The sequence below is a fragment of the Mastomys coucha genome, unplaced genomic scaffold (genome assembly GCF_008632895.1).
Source record: "Mastomys coucha isolate ucsf_1 unplaced genomic scaffold, UCSF_Mcou_1 pScaffold16, whole genome shotgun sequence".
NCBI classification, from domain to species: Eukaryota; Metazoa; Chordata; class Mammalia; order Rodentia; family Muridae; genus Mastomys; species Mastomys coucha.
In genome coordinates this window covers 51778953-51796610 of record NW_022196898.1, presented here as the reverse complement: position 1 = coordinate 51796610, position 17658 = coordinate 51778953, and the positions used below count along the sequence as shown (strand labels likewise).

Below are 17658 nucleotides of genomic sequence, written 5' to 3'. Positions count from 1 at the left end.
TATATATATATCCCTAAGTTAAAAAAAAATTGAACTCAGGTCTGTCTGAAGAGTTGACTCAGACTCTACAGTACTTGCTGTACAACAATGAGAGCCTGAGTCTGGACTCCTAGCACAGATATAAAATGCTGGGCATGGCATGCTCCTGTCATTCCAGCACTGCAGAGGCAGAGACAAAGGTGATCATTATGGCTTCCTGGCCACTCAGTCTAGTAATCAGTAAGCTCTAAGTTCTGTGAGAGACAGGCCAGACGGTGGTGGTGCACGCCTTTAATCCCTGCACTTGGGAGGCAGAGGCAGGTGGATTTCTGAGTTCGAGGTCAGCCCAGTCTACAGAGTGAGTTCCAGGACAGCCAGGGTTACACAGAAAAATCCTGTCTCAAAAAGCAAACAAACAAACAAACAAAAAAAAAAAGAAAATAAGGTGGAGAACAATTGAGGTAGACATCTAGTATTGCCAACTGACCTACACAGATATGCACAAATATACATCTGCACTTACACACACACACTGATTAGTAAAAATTAAAGTCTGCTCACCTCAGACTCAAGCTTTTCTCACAATAGTAAACCAACCACCTTTTCATTTCACTGCTGATATACTTATGGGTAAATGCTAACTTTGGAATGTAATCTCAACTTCTTTGGATTATCCTGTATAATCAATATAGTAAGGCAGCAGAAACAGAGCGTAGGGCCTCAGGGATATTGTAGAATACATTTTCATGCCTTATTTACTCTGTTGGCCCTTCAATGCAAACCATCCCTTCCCTGAATCCTGCTTCCCTTCATCCTTGCAGCCCTAATTTCATCCTCCCATTTCCCACTGGAAAACAAGGAGGCCATCATGCTCCCACTGACTTTTGGGTTTTCTTTTGTTTTACTTTGCCACTCTCTAACCATAACAACTGACATTCCTCATGTTGCAGTGACTCCCAACCATAAAATTATTTCATTGCTTCTTCATAACTCAAATTTTGCTACTGTTATGAGTCATAATGTAAATACCTGTGTTTTCCAATGGTCTTAGGTGACCCCCTGTGAGAAGGTCATTTGACTACCAAAGAGGTTGTGATCCACAGGTTGAGAACCACTGCATTATAGTACCCTGGCCCAAAGCCTATGTTCTTTCGTCTCCAACACAAGCGTACATGGGTGAATCCTCAGGTGTAGGTTCTTTCAATAGGGAAACCTCTAACTAAGAAAATAAGTCATATTTTTTCTCTCTCCCACACACACACCTGAGAAAAAAGTAATTAGTACCCCCATCCAGAGAGAGGAACAAAGAGATATAACTGTCACTGGTTCATAGCAATAAAATTATGGTCAATTAACATACAAATGATTGCCTCTGTAATGTTTTTCAGGAGTTCTCATTTACATGAGTTACATAATGTTTACCCATCAACTAAACCTGAAATTGGGCCATGGTTCTTAGAAGATAGTATCAGGTGCCCTCTGGATTTTTAAAGATAAACAAGCAGCTATTCGTATTACATCATTAAGCCACATATTCACAGAAGCTAAACAGAGCTCCTAAGGTGAAAAATATTAGGAGTAAGTTCATGCTACACATGAACGTTGGTCATGATGCTATAAAGCAAGATCTTGTTTCCAAAAACCAAAATAAATAAATAATAAAAGTACATCTTCCAAAAGCAATTTCCAAGCATGAGGAAGGCAGCTCAGAGGTTAAGAGCACTTTGTTCTTTGCAAAGGACCTGGATACGATTTCCAGCACACACATGGTGGTCAAAAACCATCCACGAGTTCAGTTCCAGGTCACCTGATACCCTCTTCTAACTTCCAAAAGCACCAAGCACACATGCGATATACTGACATATAGACAGACAAAACACACAAAATAAAATGAATAAATATAATTTTAAAAGATTAAAAAAGCAACTCACGCTCTACCATATACAAGATACAGCAAAGTAGAACTTAGTCTTAAAACTCCAAGTTGGGATCAGCTTAGTAACATTATGGGCGAGCCACGCTTACTTTCTTAGGTTGATATTTCAGTTTTAGTCATTAATTTTTTTTTCTTGGTTTTTCAAGACAGGGTTTCTCTGTATAGCCCTGGCTGTCCTGGAACTCACTCTGTAGACCAGGCTGGCCTCGAACTCAGATATCTGCCTACCTCTCCCTCCCAAGGGCTGAGATTAAAGGCGTGAGCCACAACTGTCCAGCTTAGTCATTAATTTTTTAAAGTGAACCAATTTGCTGAATCTTCACACCTGCATCCTATATCCTTATGATACTCTAACTGACATAACTACATTTTCAGAATTTTCTTCAGTAGACAATTCGTGTATTAATTGAATAGAAATATAGAGAAAAGTCATTCTCCTACCTTTTTTTAAGCTCTTCTACTTCCTTTGACAGTTCTTGGAGATACATAATCTAAATGAGTGGTCTCTCAAATAGGGGCACTGTTGCCCACTATGTGGTTCTTTGAAAATGTCTCAATATTTTTAGTTGTTGCAAGTGGAGTGTACATTGGCATCTATCAGATGGAGACCAGACATGCTGCTAATAACCTTCTTAGAGTCTACAGGAAAAGCTTCCCACAACAAAGACTTACCCTCTCCTGTCCCAGTTGCCTTCTGTTGCTATGATAAACCATGACCAAGAGCAACCTGAGAGGCAAGGGTTTATTTTAACTTACAAGTTCCCGTCTTTGAGGGAAACCAAAATAGGAACTCATTTCAGGAGCCTGAAGCAGAAACTCCAGAGGGATGCTGCTTACTGACTTGCTTTCTCTGGCTGGTTCAGCTACCTAACACAGCTCAGGCCCATTTGCCTAGGGATGGTACTGCCCATAGTGGGCTGAGCCCTCCTGAGTCAATTAGCAATCATGAAAAAGGCTCACGGACATGCCCACAGGCTAATCTGATGGAGGCAACTCTTCATGTGAGTTGCCTTTTTCTAGGTACATCAAGTTGACAACCAAAATTCGCTACCATCTCTCCCAAAAGTTTATATTGCCACTTTTAAGAAATCCTGGCCCACCAGGTGTGATGACATATTCCTTTAATCCCAGCACTCTGAAGGCAGAGGCAGATGGTGAATCTCTGAGTTCAAGGCCAGCCTCGTCTATATAATTACTTTCAGGGCAGCCAGAGCTACATAGTAGACTGTCTCAAACAAACAAACAGAAAAAAAGAAAGAAAGAAAGAAAGAGAGAAAGAAAGAAAGAAAGAAAGAAAGAAAGAAAGAAAGAAAGAGAGAGACAGAGAAAGAGAGAGAGAAAGAGAGAGAGAGAGAGAAAGAGAGAGAGAGAGAAAGAAAGGAAGGAAGAAGAAAAAGAAAAAAATGCCTGGCCTAGATGGAATTCCATTACTTCCTGAATAGTTAACAGAATATAATAAAACATACTTCAAACATTAATCACAGAATATGATTAGTCTAGGGACCAGCAAGATGGTCCAGTGAGTAAAGCTGTTTACTGCCAAGCCTGATGTCCTGAGTTCAATTCTTGTTACCCACAGAGCAGAAGGCAAGAATTGACTCCCATAAGTTGTCTTGACTTTTAAACACATACCCTGGCACTCATACACACCCATACATATGTGGACAAAATAAACATTTTTTTTGTTTTGTTTTGTTTCAGACAGGGTTTCTCTGTGTAGCCTTGGCTGTCCTGGAACTCACTCTGTAGACCAGGCTGGCCTCGAACTCAGAAATCCGCCTGCCTCTGTCTCCCAAGTGCTGGGATTAAAGGCATGCACCACCACCGCCTGGTCAAAATAAACATTTTTAAGAAGACCTAGTTCTTCTAATAATTTTTAATTAATAATTACTAGTACTAATTACTACTAATTCTAATTCAGTCTAGTTACTTATAGCTATTCATTCAATAGTATTTACTAAGAAATATTATGGTGAATGTATTGTAGAGACATAAGGAAAACAAGACCTTCATATCTTCACTGCCCTTACAATTATTCAGCTGCGAAGACTCCTTAATAAACAACTCCCAAAACATAGGCTCTTTCTTTTTTTTTTTTTCCCCTGAGACAGGGTTTCACTGTGTAGCCCTGGCTGGCCTCGAACTCAGAAATCCACCTGCCTCTTATAGGCTCTTTCTTATTAAACAACTCAATACTACTTACTGTCTACTCTATGAAGAGCAGAGAAGTCTTGAGTGAAAAATTATCTGTAAAGATAATTTAACCAAAGGCAGAGGCTGGAGGACTTTTTTTGAGATTCAGGCCAGAACAGTCTATATAACAAGTTCCAGGATAGGTCATAGATCAAAAAACCAAAAACACAGTAGTGTAAGTACTTACTACTAATTATTAAATATATAATGCTATCGTAAACCCTTAAAGATGTGTCTTGAGCTCAATTTATGTTCTCTGCTTTCATAGGGAAAATTTGTCCTATGAAATTCTTTACTAACCTCCTATAGGATCCTGTACATATCACTTCATGTCATCCATGGAACTACATGTACATTTCTTTTACAAATTAAATTCTGATGGCAAGGCTGGAGAGATGGCTGAGTGGTCAAAGGTGATTATTAACACTGAAGATACCCAGAACTCATGGGCAAATTGTCCTCTGACCTCTACACAGTACCATGGTGGTGGGCACTCGAGCACAAACACACACACACACACACACACACACACACACACACACAGAAGTAGTAAGAAATTAAAAAAAAACTCTAATGACAAAGCAATGCTTCCCTTCATTCTGACTGACAAATCACTTATAAAGCCAACTCTTATACTCTGAACATCTGTCTATGTCTCCATCCTGAGCCACATGAAATTAACTGATGTTTCATTTTCCCCTTTCTGGATAGTTTGGTCTTCTAGCTTGCTGTCTTTCTGTTGCATTATAGCATTAGTATATGCTATTATCACTGTATAAAATACAGCCGAGCATAAATAAAATAAGAACTGAACACAAGCAATAAGAAACCATGGCAGTAAAACTGCTATGCCTAGCAACTTTGTTTTCTTACATTTATTACTTATTTGGAGGAGAAGGGTGTGCACACACTTGACATGGCACATGAGTGGAGGTCAGACAATGACCTTTGGGAGCCATTCTCTCCTGGAGATCAATTCCTGACAGGCTTGAAAGGAAAAAGGTAAGAAATTTTGGGTAAACATAAGAGCCAGGTTCCCAGACTTCCCATTCTCTTTTGCAGTTGATACATAGACTTATGAGCAGCTTTTTAAGACAATGAAGGAACTCTGACAACTGTTCATCTCACCCAAGGCAAGCAGCAAAACTCTGTTAAGATTTTATGTCTCCAACTGTTCCAATCACAGTTTCCAGGACAGAAACAAAACCATGCAGGGATTCAGTCCTCGCCTCACTCTGCTTCACAGAGATTTGCATTTCTGAGTTCTCAGGCTTCAATAGCAATTCAGTTAAGAAGAGGGCACCAGTATCATCCTGAGCACTGAGGAAGGCTTTCCAGGGCTGTGCCCCAGCCCTGCTCATTGCGATGGTCTGAATGTTCACTACTTTTAGGGCCATTTGCAGAGTGTCGGGCTGAACTTCTCCCTGCCAAGGAAACACCTGCTGGTAAGTAACTTTGAGGCCAAGCCATGTTTTCTCAAAATACTCAGCAGTAAGCTGGAGATTGGGGACCAGCATGAGAGCTTCAGAATCAGGGTCTTGTGCTCCTTCTTTGTTCTCTTCAGAAATCAAGTGTCCTAAAAGAGTGAGAAGGCTTTTATAAGAGATGCTCTTAATCAGCATTTTAACTTCACATTTCAAAATACTCCTAGCACTCGGGAGGAGGGTATTAAAAGCAAGAGAATCAAGCAAGAGAAGTCTTGGGTACATAGACAGCTCAAGGCCATATTGGCTGTCTCATAAACATCAAAAACAAAAAACATTTATACTGTGACTTCTGTCTTCAGATAAATGGCTTATATATGAACTCCCTTCATGCCCACAAAGGATTCAAATTTAGGCAAGTCTGAAATTTAACTACAGAATTTTACTTTCCATCAGTAACTACTAGGGGTGGTGGAAAGCTTTACCATGACAAGGTATAAGGTAAACACTATTTTTACCTGATGTGGCAAAGGATGCATTGTGGGGAAGTTCAAGGCGATGACGCTCCACCTTCTGGCATTTAGAGATGGTTGCCCAGTGGGCTTTGCCATACACTGGTGCCAGTGTGTTGAAGTCTGAAGCCCAGCTATTTACCGGTCGTTCTGGCTGATCCTCCAAAAGTCCAAGAGAAGGGTCAGACTTAGGACTACACAGGATCTGCTTAACTTTATCAATGCCGACTAACAGGAGGCGGTAATAGAAGAGCCCCCGGTCTCGTACAGCCATATCCTTTTCTTCCTCTGAGAGAAAACAATGGATTGAGTTAAACTTCATTGAGTTTTATTGAGTAAAACACCCTACTGTCCTCCATCCTCTGTGCCAACCGTAAGAGGACCAAAATAAAACAGAGGAAGGTGAGATAATTAATTTTCTTAAGTCCTAACCAAACAGGACTTACCAAACAAAGAAAGCTGTGAGAACTCTCAGCATGGGTCTCAGCAAGTATTTTCCTCTGAAAAACCTACCTATGCAGTAATGCAGCAGACGCCCCAGCATGTCCTGGCACTCAGCAGGGCGAGCGAGGAAAAGGCGCATCAGTGCAGTCAGGAGCTCCATCTTAACAGCAGGAAATGTCTCTGACTTCACGTTTTCTACAAAGTCCTCCAACACATAAGGAGCATTGGGGATTTTTTCCCCGTGGACTCCAAGTAACCAAATAAGTGCCTGTTTCCCCTAGGAATAAGAAAATAATAGATGCTTAATATGTGGCTGCTCAAAAAGAGGACACGGTAGTCACCAGTTTGCTCTTCCTCACAGCCAGCAGATAAACTAGACTCTTTTATTGGTGTCAACTTGCACTGTATATCCTACTCCACTACTTCTCTAAAACAAACAAGAATGAAATTCTAATGCACACAGACTTGGGCCTATGGATGCAGGGCCATGGGCAGAATGCTGACTTAGCAGGTGTGGGGCCCTGAGAGTTTGATGTCCAGTGTCACACACAAAACATCTGGGGGTGATGGGTCACATCTATAACCTGCTCAAAGACATCTACATAGGGACTTTGAGGGCAGCCTGGACTATGTGACAAAAAAACCAAAACCAACAACAACAGCAAAAAACCAGTCTGGCAGTGGTAGCACATGCCTTTAATCCCTGCACTTAGGAGGCAGAGACAGGTGGATTTCTGAGTTTGAGGCCAGCCTGGTATACAGAGTGGTTTCCAGGACAGCCAGGGCTATACAGAGAAACCCTGTCTTGAAAGAAAAAAAAAGGCAGAAAAACAAAACAAAAAAACAAACAAAAACAAAACAAAGCAACAAAACAAAGTGTTATAGTACATAAGGGAAACTCAAAACTTTTGTTAGGCAATGTTGATTAAGCAACAAATTAGGTTTTCTCAATGTCCAGGTCTCAGTCCAATTTAAGGTTTACTGCTTCTTTCCTTGTTTGCTTTGCTTTGCTCTTTTTTGACTATGTAGCCCTTGTTGTCCTCCAGTTCACAGAGATCCATCAGTTTTTGCCTCCCAAGTGTTGGGATCAAAGGTGTGTGCCGGAGTTAACACCTTTAAACTCTATGTTTCAGCTCTGCTACCCCAGACCCAATAGGAAAGTTGCCACCAGAGCCACTTATCCAAATTCTTCCATGCTGGCTTGTCCTATGCCCCTCTCATGGTGATTCTGCTTCTTCCTTTCTTCTCTCTCCCAAGCCCCAGAATCTTAAAAGTCCCACCTCTGTCTCTCCTGCCCAGCCATTGGCTGCTGGCATCTTTATTTACCAATCAGAAGCAACTGGGGGCAGGGTCCCTCAGTGTCTTCTGTACAGGTGTAAGCAGTTTTGGGGAACAAAATTAACATTATAACCCAAGCAGCATTAGGCCAAACTCATTTCACCTATCTTGAAAATTAACAAGCAAAAGAACTATCACCAACAAAAAATTCTATGGTGTAAATCTGACTCATAATTATTCAAGAGGACAGTGGTATTGAAAATAGATAAGTCTTCCTTAATAACTTATGTGCTATTTATGTCCCAGAGAACCTGAGACATAAGCACATCTGAGTTCCTACTCTGAGTCAGGATTTTAAAAAGAGTAATTAGGTTCCATTTCAGGGCTAGAGAATAGCTCAGTTGTACAAAGGTTTGTCTAGCAAAAGTTTGATCCTCAGCACCACAAAATCAATCCAAATACAGATTCCATTTCAAAAGGCAGAGTCCTATAATCCCTTCTGTGACTAAAAGTAAAAAGAGTTAGATTCTACCTCACTGTCTTGAATGTTCTCCTCACAGCCGGGCAGGGCCTGACACACAGCTTCAGTACACTGAGGGCATAACCAGACCAGGTCCCGGAAAGTCTGCACCACCACTGTAATACACAAGAGAACACTATTAGAGACTCCTCGCAGAAAAGAATCTTAGAAGAGTCGAGGATTCAGATTAGATTTCTGACTGAATTTCTGTAAAACAGGTTTTGGGGGAGGTTATTAATTAATTGAAAAATGGGTAACATTTGAATTTTACACACATCAAGTTGACATGAAGGTTAAGTAAATAAACACAGAAGCATTTAGTAAATATAATGCTGTGGACAAACGTGGTGTAGAGTTGCCGACAGGCACTGAACACAGTACTGCATTCACATAAGTCTGAGTACAAGACACCCTTACATTTTGCACTCTACTAGCATTCCTTTCCTCACTTTAGGCTTGGAAGCTGGATGAAGCAAAGGGGGGAAGATAAGTGAGCTGAGCTTCCTAGTGCCTTCATTACAGCACAGCCTCACTACTCCTAACAGCCAGAAGTCTTCCCTTTACATCTATAGAGCCCACACTTCTCAGAGCCACAGATGAAGATGCTAGGACACGTGTGATTTCTTTAAACAACTACTGTTATCTAGGTACTTACAAAAAGAAAAAGAAGAAAAAAGAAAGGAAGAAAGAAGAAATAGAAAGAAATAAAGAAAGGAAGGAAAGAAGGAAGGAAGAGAGAAAACAAGAGAGAGAGAAAGAGAAAGAGAGAGAGAGAGAGAGAGAGAGAGAGAGAGAAGAGAGAGAAACTCTAGGAAGGCAGGCATTACCCGTAGTGATATGTTCTTGTCGAAGTCCCAGCAACTCTGTTAGAATCTGCACACATTGGTCTGTGTAAGTCTTGGCAATGCTACCTATAGAGGAAGGAAAGGTGAAATTCTAGCATGTCATTCTAAAATCATTTCCCATTAGTCAAAGACAAAGTTGCACACTTGCAATCCTAGCATTGAGAGACTGCAGCAGCAGGATCACAAGTTAGAGGCAAGTCATGTGGTTTTGGGATCCCAGAATGAATAAAAAGGAAAAAGTGACCTTAGTACCGGCATTCCTCCTTCTCTGACTCCTGAATGAAGAAGCAATGTGACCTGCTGCCCCACACTCCTGCCAGGGCAGACTGTATCCCTCCCACTGTAAGCCAACATAAACTCTTCTCTCCTTAAGTAGCTTCGAATCAGGTATTGTGGTCACAGGAACAAGAAAACTAACTAATACACTGACCAAAGAAATCTTTAAAAGATTGAGTCACACAGAACTCATCTACTTTGGTTGTGTCTGGACAGGCCTAAAAATCATAGACCTGAGACGTAGGCTCCAGCCAGTCTCCTGAGGTAGTCCAATTGCTGACATCTCCTAGCTCAGTTGTATTCCAGATTGGTCTCTGCTAAAATCTGTGGAGAGATCTGCGTGCTTTCTTTATTCAGGCATAAAGGTGCCCTAAGAAATATCTCATTATTAGCTAAACTAAGATCAAACATTATTTCCTGGCCTCCACAGTGTTTCAATAATCCTAATTGATTTCCTAGCTGTAGTTAGCTTGCAATTTTTACAAAGAAGCTGTCTTATCAGACAGGATGTCTCAAGAGTTAGAGCTAGCAGTTAGGCACTTATTATCAGAGCAGTCCCACATAAGGCAGAGTTGCTTTACTAACCAGGGAGAAGTTGTAGGGCTTCTGTCACTAATTATCTATGTTACAGCCAGGGAATGCTAGTATACGACCTTCAGCTATTTGCTTCAGACAGACCCAGAGAATTTATCTTGGGGCTGCCAAATTAGCCCAAGAAGAAGGACACCACTGCTCCTCTGCCTTGCACCTGGCTGTTTGATCTTACTGACTTTGATGTGACCACTACCTGCCTATGAGACTTCTATTATTTGCCCTGTTTTCTGTATACTATATAAGCTTGATTTTTACTTTGTACAAACTGCATTCAGTTACCACACTTCCTTGTGTTGTGTCTGTTTGTCACTAGCCGAATTCTTTGCCCACCAGGCCAGAACTTTTATCACCCCTCAGAACAAAGGGTCCCCGAAGTAACCCAGTCCGTGACAAAAGAAAAAAAAAATCACCAATTACAATTAACAAAGAATCTAAATCTGCTGCACTGGGAATAGTGTTTAAAATAAAAATCACCAATTACAATTAACAAAGAATCTAAATCTGCCGCACTGGCAATAATGTTTAAAATCAAGGTTTTTTTCACCTGACCACAAGAAGCTTCCTGGGGAAAACCAGTTCCCACAGCAGAAGGCTGAGAGCAGAGTAACAAAGTATTTCTCAGTTTTAAGAAAAGTATGGGATGCAGTTTTTTTGGTCTGTTTGTTGAGACAGGGTCTTGCTGCATTACCTAGGGTGGCCTTGAACTTGGGGTTTTCCTGCTCCAGTCTCTTGGGTACTAGAATCACAGGCTCGTACCACGTTTGACTGAGACAGCGTTCTGGAGGCTGCACACCAGAGCAGGAATCTGTGCTGCACACCTGATGGAAGCCTTTGAGTTCTAGTCTTCACTTTCCCCAGTAACTCATGAGGGCTCCTCATCCTGTCAGTTCTCAACCTCAGTTTGCAGCTGTTTTTACATTTTGAATATTTCTAGCCTTTGAAGTTCCAAACTGAGCAGTTAGAAGAAAGTCTCTAAAATTAAGGGATTACTCTATGTTGGTCTACACTTAGCACTATACAAAGCCTGTAGTAGAAGCAAAGGGCTTTTAGTTAAGACAGCTGAGTTCCACTCAGTTTGGAAATTATATGATCTTTTGGCCACTTAGTAATCTTTTTGTAGCTAAGTTTCTTCATCTTTAAAATACTCACTATTACTCCCTTACAAGATCATAAGATGATATTCATGAAAATGGTCTGAATAGAAGGTAACATAAACACAGTAAATAATTTAAGTATTGGTCAATGTTCAAATTATCTATATTGTCTACCTTGAGAAACATCTGCCTTGATTAAAACAAAACCACTCTTTTCCTATGCATGCAATTGCCACGGACTGGGGTTTCTTACAGGGTCCCTTGTTCCTCGGGACGATGGGTTCTGGCCAGGTGTGCACGGGATTCGGCTTTGACAAATAGACACTACACAAGAAGTGTTCAATCTGAATGTATTTCTTAAAAATGACATGAGGCTTTTACAATCATTGCAAAAGAGAGATGAAAAATCACTGACTCAAGACAGGAATCAACCCAAAGCATGATACTTTGTCTCTAAAGCAAGATTCACTTCCTACTGGGGGTGGGTTCCCTGGCTGTAGCTCTGTAGTTGGCTGACCTGACGTCCTAAGACACAGAAGTATCAGGCACCTACCTATGGCAAAGATGGCAGCCTGTGCAAAGTCACTGGCCACATCAGTGCAGTAGCCGCGCAGCTCTTCCAGCACCTGCTGCACATTCTCATCATTCACCAGCTCACACAGCACCTCCACCTTCTGAAGCTTGATGTAGTGGGGTTCCGAGTAAGAGCAAAAAAACTTTTTGTAGTGACTGCTAAAGTGACCTGGCAAACTATGCAAGACCTGGCGGACATGGCAGAGAGCAGCAAAGCAGAGCTCACGGCTCTCTGAAGAGCAGGCAGCCAGCAAGGGCCCCGTGACTCGCACAAGCACATCGGTTTGTACGTGGGGGAACTTTCTTGCCAAAATCAGAAAGAGTTTGGTGGCTCCCATCGCCACGCCAGTGCTGCTGCTCTTGAGATAGCTGTCCAACAAACTGAGGATATCAAACAGTTCCTCCTCACTGCGGGGTTGGTAGCGGAGCAGAAAGTTCAGTACTTCAGCCTGGCCCCACTGGTCCAGTTTTGACATTCTGTCCAAAATCAAGACAAAAGCACTATTTTAATACCAAATGGAACATTCTACACACAACTGCCATGAAACAAATCATAACAAAAGAGGGAGGAAATTCTTAAAAATAGATTATGCTGTGATCAAATTCTTTTTACAAAATTAAAAAATGGGCTCTACATCCCTCAACAAAGGCTGTAGCAATGACTTGGTGAGAAGAGCATTTGCTATCCAGCCTGTTGACCTGAGCTCAATCTCCAGAGCTCACACGGTGGAAGAAATGATTACCAAAAGCTTTCCTCTGACTTCCACTCATATGCCATGGCCCATGCTTGCATGGAACAGGCACACATACACACACACGTGCACAAAATAATTTAATTCTACGAAGCTAGAAAGACCATGTACTACTCTTCCACAGGATCTAAGTTTGATCCCTAGCAACCAACCATATCAGGTGGCTGGCAACCACCTATAAGTTCCATTCCAGGAGGATCCAACCCTTTGGCCTTTGGGGGCATCTACTATGTGCACATATCTACACACATACACAATTAAAAATAAAAAAAAAAAAAATTAAGAGCCGGGCGGTGGTGGTGCACACCTTTAATCCCAGCACTTGGGAGGCAGAGACAGGCAGATTTCTGAGTTCGAGGCCAGCCTGGTCTACAGAGTGAGTTCCAGGATGGCCAGAGCTACACAGAGAAACCCTGTCTCGAAAAAACAAACAAACAAACAAGCAAACAAAAAAACAAAAACAAAAACAAAAAAATATTAAGAAGAAATTCCAAGACAAGGTAATGGTACAAGTGGATGCTTATTTAAAACTAAAAATATGATCAGTATAAATCAGATACAAAGTCTCTAATTAATTTCCTAACATTGGAGACTGAACTCAGGTCTCATACATGGCTGGACTATACTATACCTCTAGTTGTAGTCTTTCTATATTTTTTCTAAGACTTACTTATTTTTATTTTATGTGTTTGAGTATTTTACCTACATTTAAATGTACTATGTGCATACCTGGTACCCTAGGAGGCCAGAAGAGGGGTATTGGATCCCCTGAAACTGGAGTCACAGGCAGTTGTGAGTCACCACATGGATGGTGAGAACTGAAATCAGGTCCTCTTCTGAAGAGCAGCAAGTACTCTTAACCTCTGAGCCAACTCCCCAAGACCCAAGATTTTCTAAATTTTAAGATAAATAACTGGCTTAGCTTCGGGGACATAATAAGTACTGCAGAACAAATGTATCTCCACAGCATGTTTCTACTATTTTTACATATCAAGAAATAGTAAGTCAGATAAAAAAATTCTCTCAGTGAAATATAAGGCAATTGATAATTGTGGTAAGCTTGAAGTTACTTCTGGGCCAGTAAGATGGTTCAGAGGGTAAAATTGCTGGCTGTATAAGTTTAACAATTTGAGTTCTATTTCTGGAACCCACTTAAAAGTGGAAGGAGAGAACCAACTCCTCTAAGCTTGTTACTGACCTTCACACTTATGCTGGGACACATGTATACCCAAATCCACATCACCACTACTCCATCATACACAATAATAAAAGAAGGCTTAGTTTAATACACCAACAAAATCCTACCATTACTCATATCTCATGAAAAAAAAAAAGAGCATCCAAACCTATTTAAGAGATGGTGGGCAATGGGCTTATTAATGACAACACCTCCTTCCTGTTTTAAAATTTCCTCTAGAGACCTCAGACAGTTCACAACCACAATTGGATCCTGGTCACGCAGAAGACTGTATAACTCATTGACTAGAGCACCATCTAAAACAGAGATCAAAGATTACAGACAAAGAAAACCTTGAGTCAAAGTGACAGAACAAGAGTAACAGCTCTGGCTAGACAAAGCTACATCGCTGCTAAGAGAAACAACAAAGGCAGTACCAATTAACATCATTTTGGAAATGAGAGGGAATGTACAGATCAAGGAATAAACTTCTTTTGAAGACTGAAAATAGGAGCCAAAAATAAAACAAACATGCATGCATCCTATTTAGAGACACACAAAGTAGTATAGACACATTATTACTATTTTCTACCAAGCAACAGCTTTTTTTCCAAAATTCTATACATAATAGACACAAATAAATATTGAGCATGGTGGATGATCTTACCCACTTCAGAGTCTCCATGAAGATTATGCATCTTGGCACAGCCGAGGACTGCCACTCTTCTGACATATGACGCTTTATCCCGTAGACCGTTAACAACAGGCTGCTGGATATATTCTTGCACACCAGGCATCCTACGAGACACATCCTGGAGTCAGCCAATCTTGAAATACTAGTTTTGAGAAAATTAGGTTCTTCTTCAATCATCAGAGGTTTAGTTTAAATACGATTTAGTAGTTCATGCTTAAATGTATATCTATTAGATCAAAAGAAATTGGAGAAAGCCTCTATCAAATTTAATAAGTCATAGTTAGACTTTTCATTTGGAATGATGCTGCACACCCAGCACAAATTGTTATAGTAATGACTCATTAAACATTTTTAACCAAAACTCAGAACTTACAAGATAAAGGAAAATCACTTTTAAGAAAACTGTGAGATATAGTTTGGAAAGTCAAAGTAATGGCTGAAAATCTGAATTCAAAGTGGAACAGTGCTTATTTAGTAGTCAGGAATTTAAGCTGTCCTCACTACAGATCTGCTCTGCAGCCTCTTATATTCACCAGCCACTGAGGACCAGAGAAACAAAGCACTCACCTGAGGCTACACATGCTCCGTAGTGCCAATCCTCGCACCATTGGGTTAGGGTCTGAGCAGTCTTTGCAGAGTGTATTGATGGCCAAGAGCGCTAGATCTGGCTTTAAAGGTGCATATGTGCCCATATACAGATAAACCAACTTTTTCTGAACAATATCTACAGTAGCACTGGCCTTCACCATTTCCATGAAAACATCAGACATGTCCAAGCCCTGAGTCATGTGCCTGTAACAAATATACAAAGCAGAAAGAAGTAAAACACACAATTCCCAATCTGTAAGAAGAGTTTTATTTATGTATGTTCTGGCTAGCTAACTAAATTATGAGCTTTTCGAGAAATACAATTGGGTCTACTTTGTCTATTACATTACACAAAACTTCCTAAAACAGGCCTGCAACTGTTGATCTGTATTTTCATACTGTAGAATCCTTGGTACATTCCAATGAGGTGATATGGCAATGGTAGACTCAATTTTAACATTCCAGAGATATGATATGGGGACATCATCTATAAAAAGGTACACACTAGGGCTGGAGAGACGGCTCAGTGGTTAAAAGCACTGTACTGCTCTTCCAGAGGTTCTGAGTTCAATTCCCAGCAACTACATGATGGCTCACAACCATCTGTAATGGGATCTGATGCCCTCTTCTGGTGTGTCTGAATACTCATATACATGAAATAAATAAATATATCTTTAAAAAAAAAAAAGAAGGTACACACTAGAGAGAGAGCTCAATGGTTATGAAGCATTTTGTTGATTTTGCAAAAGAGTTGGGTTCAATTCCCAGCACCCACATGAGAGTTCACAACCATTAGTAACAATAGCTCTAGGAGATCTAATGCCATCTTCTGACATACACAGATACCAGGTATGAGGCATACTTGTGGTACATCTACATATTTAGGCAAAATGCCCATAAACATTAAAAAAAAAAAGTTGGGCATGGTAACCCACACTTTTAATCCCAGCATTTAGGATACATAGGCAGGTGGGTCTCTGTGAGTTCAAAGCCATCCTGGTCTACATATTAAGTTCCCAGGATAGCTAGGACTGTCTCAAAAGGAAATAAAAACATAAAAACAGAGTAGGTATAGCTTCAGACATTTAGGAACTCAAGATCAACTAAGAAGCCAGCTAAGAACATCACTGACTTTTTTTAAAAAAAAAAAATCCAGTGTAAGTACTTGAAGTAATACACAAAACACGGACAAGAAGATACACATCTATATGCCACTATGGAAGTCAGAAAATACTTCATCACAGAATGCTTTAGCTATATGATCAGCTCACTAGGAAAACAAGACACAGTTAATGATACATGCTATGAGGCACGAGCAAGAACTGAACATTCTTTTTGTTCCTTGGTTGACGTGATAAAAAGTTTAGATTTTGTTCTACTGATTATTATTTCCAATGTTGTGGAACTAAACTACTATAATCAGCTGAGACTGTTTATATACAGTACAGTTCCTGGATTCTATCCCAACCTAATGAAATCAGAATTGATTCCTGGATAGCGATTTTTAAGAAAGCACCCCAAGACTTTTGTGTCCTACCTACATTTTTTGAGCTACAACTACAGATTAGTTATGTGTTCGAACACATGTACTAGAAAAAAATCCTAACTGAAGTGAGGAGACAAGTCTATTTATTAATAAACTAAATAAACTACCACAACAAGCTTTGGTAATGACAGCCTGAGCCAACAGTACAGCTTTAAGAACGAGAATAGATATTTTGAATTTTTCATACCACCTGACAGTAGACAATGTCTTCAAGGTTGACTAGCATGCTTGGTAGAGTGCCTGGTGACATTCACAACACAAACACAAGCCGAATAGTAGGTTTAAATTGGAGAAAAATGATGGTATTATTTTGGTCATATCTTTGATGAACTATCCAAGTAGAAATGCCAAGCAAGCAGAGAGATATACGGTTCTGAGTCTAGAAGCAAAAGGAGAACTGTACTACGTAAGTCATTGAACCAGGAGTCAGCAGCCTGTGGTATGAAGGAGACCTCTCAACTGGATAAGATGTTCCACAAGGGAGACTGAGATGACTATCTAGAAATGCAGCCTCAAGGCCAAAAGATAAAACTGCCCTTCATTAACCTTTTCAGAGTGATTGCCGGTAGAGAGCTCCGAAGAGGATTAAAAGTGGGGCAGGGTAGGGGAAGGTGGGGGTGGGAGTTAGAATTCCACGGTAGGTTGGCGATACCTAATAACTCGCTGGATGACATTCCGGTAGCGCAGCCTATCAGCCTGAATATGAGGGTTACACAGAGCCTTCTTCAGTTCCTTCACCACGTCCTCAGAGCCGAGGTATGGCATCTTCGCCAACAGTCACGGGACAGTTTCCACAGACCCGTAGGGAACTCGTGGGCTCCTTCTAATTTCGAGGTGGGAGCCTGAATAAAGGAGATGTAGTCAGTGAAAACACTAAAGGCGAGATGTCACTTTGCCCTGCCTGCCCCCAGGGCCGGACACATACTTCGGCCCTCGGGCGAGCCCCGACCCTTCAGGAGCCGACCCGAGACCGGCCGGCCGTTCGTTCTGCCCAGCAGATGTCCTCAACTATCTCCTAGGTCCAGTTACGAATTCTATACTCGACTAGCAAAAGGCCAAAGACCTAACACAGCCTTCTCCCTGGGATCGAGTTCTAAGTGGCCGAAGCCGCCACACAGCAACACCCCAGCCAGCTTCCTGCGGAAATCCCGCCCAGTCGCCCTGAAACGCAAGGAGCAGCTTTCCGGGTCGCGCCGAGCGCCGAGCGCAGCGGGGACCGACCTCAGGGCTCCC

General features: G+C 41.1%; 1 protein-coding gene across 2 annotated transcripts; it reads right to left on the bottom strand.

The window, feature by feature from the left end:
• Positions 1-4943: 4943 nt before the first annotated feature.
• On the bottom strand, positions 4944-17647 carry Ap4b1 (adaptor related protein complex 4 subunit beta 1). Of its 2 annotated transcripts, none has more exons than XM_031375043.1 (11): positions 17351-17647; positions 17078-17267; positions 14859-15083; positions 14265-14395; positions 13767-13914; positions 11649-12145; positions 9114-9197; positions 8299-8402; positions 6558-6765; positions 6051-6332; positions 4944-5684 (listed from the first exon to the last, which is right to left on the bottom strand). In XM_031375043.1, the coding sequence occupies exons 2-11, from the start codon at positions 17188-17190 to the stop codon at positions 5260-5262; spliced, it is 2217 nt and encodes a 738-aa protein (XP_031230903.1). In that variant the 5' UTR covers positions 17191-17267; positions 17351-17647; the 3' UTR covers positions 4944-5259. The 2 variants fall into 2 exon arrangements, with proteins under 2 accessions (XP_031230903.1, XP_031230904.1); XM_031375044.1 differs by lacking the exon at positions 17351-17647 and adding an exon at positions 16613-16804 and having other exon boundaries at positions 17078-17195.
• Between the last annotated feature and the right edge of the window lie 11 nt (positions 17648-17658).